The sequence below is a fragment of the Sipha flava genome, unplaced genomic scaffold, assembly GCF_003268045.1.
Source record: "Sipha flava isolate LNK unplaced genomic scaffold, YSA_version1 116_pilon_pilon, whole genome shotgun sequence".
Taxonomy (NCBI): Eukaryota; Metazoa; Arthropoda; class Insecta; order Hemiptera; family Aphididae; genus Sipha; species Sipha flava.
Genome location: NW_020271740.1, coordinates 1,255,198 through 1,268,084, shown reverse-complemented (window position 1 = coordinate 1,268,084; position 12,887 = coordinate 1,255,198). Strand labels below are relative to the sequence as shown.

The 12,887-nt window shown below is 33.1% G+C and overlaps 2 protein-coding genes across 3 annotated transcripts; one reads left to right on the top strand and one right to left on the bottom strand.

The window, feature by feature from the left end:
* Nucleotides 1-272: 272 nt before the first annotated feature.
* LOC112692432 (tubulin beta chain-like) lies at nt 273-2,197 on the bottom strand. Of its 2 annotated transcripts, none has more exons than XM_025567116.1 (5): nt 2,141-2,197; nt 1,883-2,007; nt 1,595-1,792; nt 1,310-1,469; nt 273-1,085 (listed from the first exon to the last, which is right to left on the bottom strand). In XM_025567116.1, the coding sequence occupies exons 1-5, from the start codon at nt 2,195-2,197 to the stop codon at nt 273-275; spliced, it is 1,353 nt and encodes a 450-aa protein (XP_025422901.1). The 2 variants fall into 2 exon arrangements, with proteins under 2 accessions (XP_025422901.1, XP_025422907.1); XM_025567122.1 differs by having other exon boundaries at nt 1,595-1,790; nt 1,899-2,007.
* A 438-nt stretch (nt 2,198-2,635) lies between these two features.
* LOC112692274 (ATP-dependent 6-phosphofructokinase-like) lies at nt 2,636-12,179 on the top strand. Its single transcript, XM_025566891.1, has 17 exons — nt 2,636-2,645; nt 3,295-3,435; nt 3,844-3,979; nt 4,682-4,779; nt 4,955-5,106; nt 5,174-5,369; nt 5,444-5,952; nt 6,041-6,225; nt 6,414-6,480; nt 6,544-6,687; nt 6,886-7,047; nt 7,103-7,255; nt 7,702-7,801; nt 7,861-7,990; nt 8,521-8,618; nt 11,801-12,005; nt 12,092-12,179. Exons 1-17 carry the CDS (start codon nt 2,636-2,638, stop codon nt 12,177-12,179), a joined length of 2,574 nt encoding a protein of 857 aa, XP_025422676.1.
* The last annotated feature ends 708 nt before the right edge of the window (nt 12,180-12,887 follow it).

The window sequence follows — 12,887 nt, the reverse complement described above, 5'->3', positions numbered from 1 at the left end:
CAAATTACCCATCGCTCTTTAGAAAAAAGGTAAATTGTCCACAGTTTATCATCCCCTAACGAACATGTCGAGAAAAGTTGAGAAGGTACAAGCGTTATGTGATTCATCATAATAGTATCATGTCCGTATCGTTCCGTTTTCGCGCAATTCATTATAAAATATTTATTGAATCTCGTGTTGATTTTTTATTTATTTTTTTCAAACGCATTATTGCACAGACATCATATGTCCGCGCGTACAAAAGGAACGGTTGGGAATCGCAATGTTATTGTTCACGCCTCAGCATCCTCGTCCTCGTCCCCTTCACCTTCCTCCTCGACGGTCGCGTCCTGGTACTGCTGGTACTCGGACACCAGGTCGTTCATGTTGGCCTCGGCCTCGGTGAACTCCATCTCGTCCATACCCTCACCGGTGTACCAGTGCAAGAACGCCTTGCGCCGGAACATGGACGTGAACTGCTCGGCCACGCGCTTGAACATCTCCTGGATGGCCGTGGTGTTACCGATAAACGTGGCCGACATCTTGAGGCCGCGCGGCGGTATATCGCACACGGCTGTCTTGGTGTTGTTCGGTATCCACTCGATGAAGTAGCTGGAGTTCTTGGTCTGCACGTTGAGCATCTGCTCGTCCACCTCCTTCATGGACATACGGCCGCGAAATATGCTGGCCGCGGTCAAGTACCGGCCGTGACGCGGGTCGCACGCGGCCATCATGTTCTTCGCGTCGAACATCTGCTGCACCAACTCCGGCACGGTGAGCGCGCGGTACTGCTGGCTACCGCGGGACGTGAGTGGCGCGAATCCGATGATGAAGAAATGCAACCGCGGGAACGGCACCATGTTCACGGCCAGTTTCCGTAGATCCGTGTTCAGTTGCCCGGGAAACCTGAAGCACGTGGTCACGCCGCACATGGCTGCGGACACCAGGTGGTTCAAGTCACCGTACGTGGGGGTGGTCAGCTTCAGCGTCCGGAAGCATATATCGTACAACGCCTCGTTGTCGATGCAGAACGTCTCGTCAGTGTTCTCTACCAGCTGGTGCACGGACAACGTAGAGTTGTACGGTTCCACCACGGTGTCGGACACCTGTAAGACAAAAATACTGTTAGTAAAAAAAAACTATCGAAAAACCGTTCACTACGTGTATCCTTTTCCGATGATCTTTCCAACGTCGTTACGTACATCGATCAATTAATTAATAACGCGATTGTTCGTATATTACATTATAACGTCCAAATGAGCACGGTCAACAGAAAATCACGTGAACAACCCTCCCCCCCGCCGCATTAGTAGGACCCACGATTATATACCTTGGGCGAAGGGACTATGCTGTATGTGGTCATGATGCGGTCCGGGTATTCTTCACGTATTTTCGATATCAAAAGCGTGCCCATACCGGAACCGGTCCCTCCGCCCAGCGAATGGGTTAGTTGGAACCCTTGGAGACAATCGCAACTTTCCGCTTCTTTCCTGAAACCCAATACATTTGATACAGTATGTAAATGAGAATCCAAGTAATATTTTTTTTAAAAAATGTTTGTCTACAATTGATTTACTGTCTCGAGACGGTCGGTGGTTAATTTTAAACAATTTACCTAACTACATCTAACACGGAATCCACCAATTCGGCACCCTCGGTGTAATGTCCTTTTGCCCAATTGTTGCCCGCGCCGGATTGCCCAAAAATAAAGTTGTCCGGCCGGAATATCTGACCAAATGGACCGGATCTCACGGAATCCATGGTGCCCGGTTCCAAGTCCACGAGGATCGCTCTGGGTACATACTTGCCACCTAATATTATATTTTATAACGTCATGAACAGTGCAGTTGTAACGAAACATTAATTTTCCTCCCCAATCAATTTATTATTAATTATTTTTTTTTTGTTTTCTGTTTTACCAAGTGCCTCGGAATAGTACACATTAATTCGTTCCAGTTGAAGATCTGAGTCTCCATGGTATGAACCGGTTGGGTCAATACCGTGTTCATCAGAGATCACCTCCCAAAACTAAAAACAATAAGGGGGTTACATTAGTTGGTAATGTTGTTACATTGTATACAGGCCATCTTAATTATGTGTGTGTATGATCATTAGGTATTCCATATCTTACAAGAATGTTTAAATTTAAATTGTATATTACTTTAGCACCGATTTGATTTCCGCATTGACCGGCTTGCAAATGACAAATTTCACGCATGATGATACAGTTGAAAATATTTACTATTATTTGATACAGAAATCGTGAAGATGGATGACAGATAATTATAGTCCAGCAAAACGATTGTACGAAAATAAACAAATAATAATAGAAAACTAATAATTACGTTTCAATATTTAAGCTTTTTTAGCCAATACGGATAAAAATTTAATTAAAAACGTGTAATTTGTGTTATAACATTGATTAACGATATTTTCTAAAAATTATATATGGTTTACCGTATCTATCTATTAAATGAATATTTAGAATTTGCGGAAAGAATAGTATAAATATTTGTTAAATATTACATCACCTATTCAACAAAACCATTTAAATATTGATTTAAGGAGGATGTTTCAAAGTATTGTATTCATGTATAAATATATAATTTATATTTAGAAATAAATAAATAAAATGCATAGCTTGGAGTATTAAGATATGGGAGATGGTAAATTGCGGTGAAATTAATCTTTTTTTACTTGTATATATTGATATGTATGGTAAATTTGGGGAAAAAAATTAACATTTAACAATCTGCAGCGAAACCGATTAGATACATTATACATTATAGTACAAATTATAGCAATTTATTTTATATACCTTCTATGTGCACTATAATATACTATATATAGTATATATTATTATGTATTAGTATGTATATATTATATACATATCCATACAATAATATACATACGTTAATCGTATAATAACTATTATACGTGTTATGACAACTATACGTATTTTATCGGTAGCTTAACCTCATGATCGATAATGTTTGTAGTTTGTATGCTGTCTTGTAATATGTATGTATAATTAAATTTTTATGGCATGCATATTTTTTTTTGTTTATTTTAAAAAATCATATAATGAAATTCGCCCACCTTATTTCATTTGTTGCTGTTCGTTAATAAATATGCATTTTTGCGCTATCACTTTATTTCTTTCTTGTTTTGCTCTTTTTTGGCACTTATAATTTTTATATATATGTCAAATTGAATATCTGTAGAGTATCTATAAATTGATATAGTGATGGACGATGATAATAAAAATATTCGTTAACATTAAAAGCACTTGAATTTTAATTACTTATTTTATAGACATAATAGATATTGAAGCAATATATCCAAATGTAATTGATGCATTAATGTTATTAAATAATACTATTGAAATTTTAAAAGACATTAATAACGAAGATGTAGGCATGAATAATCTTGTAGAAAGTTCAATACAATTTACTTGTAAATTAGGAATTGATCCCAATTACGATTTTAATAATATTCATAGAAGACGATTAATATCCAATAGATAGGATTCAAATTCAAGTATACATACAAATTTTGATATGAAAACATTTTATAGATCAGAATTTAAAAAAATTCTATACACATTAACAATAAAACCTCTTTTCCAGGAATTTTCGACACTTTTATAGCCTAATTATACTGCAGAATATTTCAAAAAAATATTTTAATTACTTCCTCCAGGGAGTTCTGCATTCAAATTAACTGATGGAATTCTTTCCGAATTTTTAATATTAGTTCATTATTGTAATGATATGACAAATTTATTAAAAATATTAAAAACCTCAGAATCTTTTAAAAATCTTTTACCAAATGTGAACATGATGCTACGATTGGTGTTTACAGCTTTCATTCGTACAGCATCTAATAAACGGGCATTTAGTAAATTAAAAATTGTGAAGAATTATTTAAGATCTACTACTTTTGCTGGTCGCCAAGAAAATTCGATGTTGCTAACTCGAACAAAGATATTTTGGATAGTGTTAGTGTATCAATACTTGTTGATAAATGGTTACTTTTGAAAGAAAGAAGAATAATTATGTAAAAATTAAATACTTAATAGGAGTATTCTAATCTATATGTAACTTGAAATATTTGATATTTTGAATGCAATAAATACATGAGTACAATATGATAATTTTAACAAGTTTTAATTTCTTTTTTTTTTCTGAAGTCAGAAAATTGACCATAAGAACTTGTGAAGAAGAACCCCCTTGTCATTCATTCGTACCAGTTAGGATTATAAGAACATAATTAACTTCTTATTTTTCTTTTTTCTTACGTGTAAGCAGTGCTTATAGGCACAATACACCCTTGATGTATATTTAACAAAAAAACTTAATAAAAAATCTAACCAAATTCCATACGCCAACAATGGTAAATTTAGCAAAATTATGATTTTTTATTGTATTTGTGTTGGCCTAAGTAACATTGGAAAATAATAACGTAGGTAACTATTACAAGTACTCATTATATTATATCTATGTTGAACTAAGTATTATTGAAAATCAATAAAGAACAGTTATACAAAATATTAAACTTATTTTATATTTCAAATTTAACTTTTTAACTTATTTTTAATTAACGTAAGAAAGCACCGAACCAAAATATGTAAGTTATAATATTTATTGGCACCTAATGTAAAATTTCAACTCATGTAACTCGAAATAATATTTGGTTCCAGGTTAACTTACGACTTAAAAACAATTTTGCAGTCACACGCTCGTGAGAGTAATATGAATAAATCTCTAGCAGTTTTAACTAGTGGAGGAGACTCACAAGGTAATCATCCGATTTATTTTCCCAACACGCTATTGAATATTAATACGGGAGATAGGGTATCTAAAAACTTGATTTTGATTGAAAAATCTTTAACAACAATTATTTTTATCTATGTAATTGACTTTTTTATTTTTATAAATCAAAGATACATAAGAGTTAGTTATTTTTTTCACAGGAATGAATGCTGCTATACGATCGGTAGTTAGAGTATCGACGCAGCTGGGTTTGAATGTGTACATAGTTAAAGAAGGTTATTATGGACTTATAACAGGTGAAGATTACATAGTTAAAGCAAATTGGTTTGACGTTTCTTCTATTTTGAGTTTGGTATGTATGATTCCAAAACATCAAGCAATAATTTTCTATTGCTCTGTAATGATATTTGCATTACAAGGGTGGCACTTTTATTGGAACCAAACGGTGTATGGAGTTTATGACTAAAGAAGGAAGATTGGAAGCGGCCCGTAACTTAATATTGCTCGATATCTCGAATTTGATAGTAATCGGTGGTGACGGTTCACTGTTTGGTGCCAACATTTTCCGTAAAGAATGGTCGAGTTACGTTAATGAGCTTTTGAAATGTGGTAACCGTATAGTTTTTCAAACGTTTCCGGGACGAACGCAGATAATACTACTAATCAATGATAATAATTCTCGCATACAGGGCTTATAAGCCAAGAAGCTTCAGAGAAGTGTGCTCGCTTAAACTTGGTCGGCATAGTAGGCTCGATTGACAACGATTTCAGTGGCACTGATATGACCATCGGTGCGGACACCGCGCTACACCGAATAATTGAAGCGATTGATTCCATCGCAAGCACCGCGTTTTCCCATCAACGAACGTTCATAATGGAAGTCATGGGCCGCACTTGTGGTTATCTAGCCATCAAAAGCGCGTTGATGTGCGAAGCAGACTACATGTTCATCAAAGAATGGCCACAGAAATTGGATTGGCCGGAAAAACTATGCAAAAACGTGTCATTGGCAAGAGAAATGGGTAAAAGGCTGAATATTATAATTGTTTCAGAAGGAGCTGTGGACGAAAACGGCAATACGATTACATCGGAAATGGTTAAAAATATTTTAGTCGACAGATTGAATCAAGATGCTAGAATTACTGTTCTAGGACACGTACAAAGAGGCGGAAGCCCTTCGGCGTTCGATAGAACTTTGGTAACACGCATTAAATATTTTAAGTTATGCTACGAGTGATCAATACATATCCGTGTAGACTTAACATTATTAAACTCGTTTGTAATAGGCTACACGTATGGGTGCTCATGCCGTTTTGTCAATATTAAAAGCCTCGGATGAAACCAAAGTTATGTGTTTGAAATCGAATGCAATCGTCGAATCATCGTTGGTAGATTGCGTTCAAGCCACAATAAAAGTTGCAGAAGCCATTAAAAATAATGATTTTGAAAAAGCATTGGAATATCGAGGCCCGTACGTTATACGCAATAGTTCTATCGATATGTAGTTTTAGAGGAATTTGCGAAGTATTTGTTTTATCATATTTCATTAGTAACAATCATAAGTCAGTAATAGAGAGGTGTACGATCATAATAAATACATTTCAGTTAATTCGTTTTTGTCAACGTGTAATTTATATACTTAAACCAAACGTTTTTCAGAGGTTTCAAAAATAATCTAGAAACCTTCAAAGTAATGATTAGTCAAAAAATCGGTTGTAATGAAAACGTTCGTATCCGTGTTCCCAACATTAAATTACAATAATTATTACACTCAACGTTTTATTTATAGGGGAAAAGGACCTTGATATTTAATGTCGGAGGATCTAGTAACGGAATAAACGCGCTGACGTATTCTATAGTCCGAGCAACAATATCGTCAAATAATAGAATTTTCGGTGCAAAATACGGCGTTGATGGAGTAATACAGAACAAAGTAACTCATGATTTTACATACTAAATTGTAGCATGTAAACAATATGACAATCTTGACTAGGTTCATTATTATTAGTGATTTATAATTAAAACAAATACATTTTCAGTAATAAATATTTAGCTTTTATACGAGGGAGGGGGAAGTCACAGTGGGTTGCATTAATTACATCGTATTGTTACGTCGTTTTGTGGTAAATAGATTGTCGAACTCAAATGGACAGACGTCATAGGTTGGCTAAATCGAGGCGGCGTTGAGCTAGGAATAACTAGAACAGTTCCGGATTCGAAAATGTTGGCAGATATGGCAAAGCAAATGGGACATTATAAGTTCAATTCGTGCATAATTGCCGGAGGATTGGATGTAATATACATCATGTAATGGTACGAACACGACGTTACTAGTTTTCTGTTTGCAGGCTTTAAGGACTGGTCTGCGGATGTACGAGACTAGGGAGCAATTTGAAGAGTTTCGAGTGCCTATAATAGTAGTTCCAGTCACTTATAGCAACAATATACCGGGAACCGATTTTTCATTGGGAACCGATACGGCATTAAACCAAGTCGTGAAGGTAATTCGTATTGTTTTATGAATTATTGAGCGCATTTTTATTTGGTATATTTTGCCACTTACTATTGATTGATCAGCTAAAAAAAAGCTAAATTAGTTATAATTAATCATGCCAGTCAAACAGACGTATCCATGTACTGGGCGTTTGCTGTAACGTGAATTAGTTTTCACTAATGCAAATATTATAGTTATCTACTAAACTAAAATATACAAATGTTATTTTAATACTTCTCTGGTATAACATAAAGCTATACCTACTAACGCGCCGATTAACACTGAAAATCGCGTTAAACGATTTGCACGGTTTTTGCTTATAAAAATGTTCATAAATACTATTATTGGTGCAATAGAAATGTCTTTATCGGATTTTCATTAAAAACGCAACATCGATAAGCTTACAAAAGTAAAATATAATTAACAGTTTGAATGTTTCTTTTTAAATTACAGTTATGTGACATTATAAGGCAGTCTACAGAAGGCCATAAGCCACGAGTGTTCGTGGTTGAAGTGCCGGGCGGCAAGTGTGGTTATTTAACGACTATGGCGGGTATTTTGTACCTAGTTAATTTTTATTTGAATATTAGTTTAATGAAGTAATTTTTAAAGCGTTAGCGTGTGGTGCAGACAGATCATATATTCCCGAAGAAAACTTCAACATCGAAGATTTAATGGAATGTGTATACAGAATGGCACGGAAATTTGCTATGAATAAAATTAATCGAGGACTTGTGCTAAGGTAAAAGTACACATAATTAATTAACCATAATTTAATTCAAATTACTCTTGCACTTCCATGTGGGTATACAAATAATTATAACTCGAAAAATTAATTTATTAAAAATCAATCAAATTGTAATAGTTTTATTCTATTCAAGTCTACTAAAATAAGTGGACCTTAAAATAGCTATTTTCTCAAATCTGTTTTTATTATGTATTCTAATCATGGTAAACTGTGAAAATTAACGAAAAAAAAAAATAGTTTTTAAAATCTTTTTTGGCCTATTTAAACGTTCGTATTAATTATTATATAATACGCTATAAAAAAATATTAAAACGATTAAAACATTATTCACTGTGAAATTAAATGTCAATTAAAACAATACTACTATATTAATAAATGTTTATTATTATTTATAGATTGAAATACATAAATTAATAGATGTAGGTACATTATTTTTTAAATTATTTAATAACACTGATTCAGATAAAAACATATATTTGTTCAGAAAAATGCTAATTAATGATTAAAAATAATATATTTCATAGATCTGAAAGTGCCAATTCAAATTACACGACAAGTTTCATAGGAAAGTTGATGGCCGAAGAAGGAAAAGGTCTGTTTGCCACGAGAGAATCTATTTTGGGTGAGTACTGATAACAGTTCTTTACAACTCTATAAATAATTTATAATAACTAGATCAATTCTATTTTAATTTGTACAATGATAATGATATGCAATATTTTCGCACACGTGTATAAAATCACTGAAACCTTTAATTTTTCGATAAACCCATGGCCCTTCGCACACGTGGCAGTTGACACATGATGCAATTTTGCAATTTTTCAGCAAAGTGAATAGGGATCTACTATCAATGCAATTTTATAATAACGCGACTGTGATTTAAAGGTGCTACCATAACTAACCTTAGACCTTGAAGTGCTTTTTTATATGAAATTTACATCAAAACTTATTAATCACAAATACTCCAGGCCTTATTAGCTTTTATTTATCTATTTATATATATTAACTATTCATTTACTATATTATATTATACGAGTATATTACATTATATAGACAATATGTCAATGAATAAAATTTCTTTGTAGGATTCCTTCAATATTCTATAGAATTTCATACATTTTATGTGTATTTCCAGAAGTTTTCTAAAAAAAAAAAAGGGACGCATACTAGTTGTTAACGAAATTATTCAGGTCAATATTGTAACATAACAATTGCGGATACGTTTTTCGTTATCATAATACTAGTTGCGTACAGAGTTTTTTTTAATAAAATTATTTATTATTTATAGATTACTGTTATTATTTATTTATTTTTTTGTGACAGGTTTTATAGTTTTTGTGGCAAACATTGTTTTGGAACAGCCTGTATAAATGATAATCTACTGATTTTATCATTTGAATATTGCAACATTTTTTTGCTAATAATATCCTCCTTTTCGACAGTTCTTTTGGCTTGTTTTAAATTTTTTACAGCAGTACAGTTAATTTTAGTATATCTACCAGTCAGTACTTTATGTAAGGCCTTGATCAATTGATATATATTAGGGTGACTGTGATAAAACATACCATTTAGTTTAGCATGGAAACTTTCACAAGCATTTGTGGTTTGTGAAATAGATGAAGAAAATTCTGCCCATATTTCTGAAGGAAACTATACATTTTTCAAAGACGACAGATATTAAGCAAGCACGAGTAAGGTAAACTGATTAAATATATTTTTCGACAGCCGTCTCAAAAGCAACGGCACAATCTTAATGTTAATAAATAATCAGTCCAATAATATTATAGGTTTATATATATATATATATATCGTCAATATTAAGTAGTTTATCAGTAATTTCCTAACGTTTGGAAATTTGTACGCAATTAGTATGGAAATTTATGTCCGCAATTCGTATGTTACCTTTTTAGATTTCGTCCGCAACTCGCATTGTTTTTGTGACTTTGTCCGTAATTAGGAAACACCGAAAAAAAGCTGATAGTGATAATTCCTTTGAATATAAGGATGAATTCAAAACTCTTCTCTGATTCCTTTCTTGCTTTTTTTTATTAATCAATATTTATACAAATAATACGTAAAAATCGCTTCTTTGTCACTAGATGACAGTGGCGTAGCCAGGACTTTTAAATGGGAGGGGTTAATCACTTTTTGGATAAGTAAGGTAATAGAGAATATGAGAATTCACCCTTACCCCCCCCCACCATCTACCGCCAAGTTTTTAAATGTAATTCAAGCATTTTAGTATAGTTTTAAAAATATTTATTAATATATAATTTATAGTAATAATAATTTTGGTTTCAGTATTCAGTCACTTGGTCCACTCTGACAGCTGCATCCTCTTAGGCGAATTTCTGGCAAATTCAGTTATTATTTCACTTTCATCGAATTGCTCTTTTTTATTTATATTAGCCATAGCTAATCCATTCAGTCTGTTTTCCGACATGGGCTTCTTAAATAATTTTTTAAGCGATTAAGTGCAGAAAAAGTTCTTTCCGGAGTGGAAGAGGTAACTGGTAACGTGGTGAATAATTTTAAAAGTATTTTAATGTTAAGTTGAAGATTGGTGCAATGAGAGAGTGAATCAACAGCAGAATTCGGTTTTGGAATAGTATTTTGACTCCATTGTTGCCTTCGTATGAACAGCTCAGCTCTCATTATAGATGAAGTATCATCAAGGAGATCTTGGGCATATATTTTAGCAGCTCTAATAATATTTTCATCGTCATATATATATTTAAATCGGCCGGAATAAGTCCTTCAAGTGGCATAACATCAATAAGCCTTTGATTAAAACGAGTATCCATTGATTCTATTAAATAGCCAAGAAAAGGAATAAAAGTAGAACATTTAAAATATATTTCTGGATTTTCAGAAATAAAGTTTTCTCACTGAGTTTGCCTTTTACATACTCGTGGCATTTGTATTTCAATATTTACACTTTTTCCCATTTTGACATCATTAAATATTTGATAGTGACTCGCCACAACCTTGCATGATAACCAGGGCCGGCGAGAACTTCTGAAGGCCCCGGGGCTGCGGGGGTTCCGGACCGCCTTTCTTTTGCAGTTATTTGGCCGAGACGCACCAAGACCACTTGTACATGCTTTGGCACGACAAAAACATTGTATACAAGGCCGAAACGACAGTCCCTCTAGAACGAACGGGCCCCGGGGCTCTAGCCCTCCCTGTCCCACCCTCTCGCCGGCCACGATGATAACCATCAAAAAGATAGTGATAATCATGGTAGAAACTAGAAGTATTAGTAATCTGTAATATCTACGAAAAAGACAAACACCTGTTATTCAAAATTTAGTTAATATCAATGGTTTAAAATATTTAAATAAAAATAGTAGTATACTAGTTTAGTTCATAGATATACTATACATATAAACATGGCCTATGGGGGGGGGCTATAGCCCCTTAGTTCCCCCCCCCCTTGGTTACGCCACTGCTAAATGAACTCGATATTTTAAAAAAGGTTATAGAAAAACCACGCAAACATCAGTAAACGACTAATAATAATCGAATGTTACATAAAAAAATGATAATTTTAATTGCGTGTCAATCATCTCGCGTTTGGAGTGCTTAAATGAACGATTGATTTTATGGAAATAAATAAACATCTTCGATTCAGAGATTTTACTAGATTTTAATAACTAAACCAATTAACTAATTTTAATAAAATCTAGTGAAATGGTTGAGAACATAAAATAAAAAAATCAATATCCAATAATATTGAGTACAATATTAAACGAATTCATTGATACAACATTATATTATTATTTCAATTTTACATATACTCAGGGAGTATTGCCAGCGGTGGCGATCCAAGCCCGTTTGACAGATCTTTTGCTTTAAAAGAAGGTCAGAAGACGGTAGAATGGATAAACAAAATGCAAGCTCAATCTTCCCAATCACAAATGCTTCAGGAATCAGCTGTATTGTTGGGTTTCCAAAATAACGGTTATACGTTTACATCCCTAATAGATTTGAAATCTTCAATAGACAGGTACACACAAAGATTTCAAAATAATGCAACATTATAAATTGTATTTATAATTTAATTATTCTCGTCACTTTTATTTACAATTTTAGTGAACGATCCGACAGTAAAGTATGGTGGATGAAATACAGAGCGTTGTTAAAAATGTTGGAGGATTGCAAATACTGGAAAACAATTTAAACTCTTTGATACTAAACAAACATGATTAATATGTACACTACTGACTCAGAAATACAATGTGTTCCGGTATGAAGTACTAACCGATGTCATGAAATATGAATATTTTAATGCTATTTACTTATGCTGCCAACCAATATACACAATTAGACCAGAAATGTGCAAATTATATTTATTAAATAAAATATAAATAAATAAAATAATACTTTTTTAAAAGTAAACCGTGTATTACTACCAATAATTCGTATTGACTATAGTTTTTCATTGTACTTTATTATTCTACTAAATAAAAATTTGGTTTTTATATTATCTATAATTGAAAAATTATACGCTGTAAATTATCATTATCTTAGTACCTACCTATCGGTAGTTAATTGGTCGTCGACCGTTTGATTTTATTTTTTTCGGTAAATTTTAGTTTTTTCGTTGTCTGTATCATAAACTCCTGCTTCGACTACTAGTTTGCAAGTAAATTTGTAATTAAGTTTCAAAATGTCCAGATTATTAGATTTTTCCATTCAGTGGAAACACAAATATTATAATAAATTCAAAGTCATTCTGTGTTCATATAGGAGCTACTACAACAAATCGATCGAATTACATAGATATTTTGAAATTGAATTAAATATTAGTAGTTTAAGTAGAGGTCTACGTACAGACAACACAACAAATCCGCAAATTCCGAAACAGGAAATTAAATTTCATTCGATT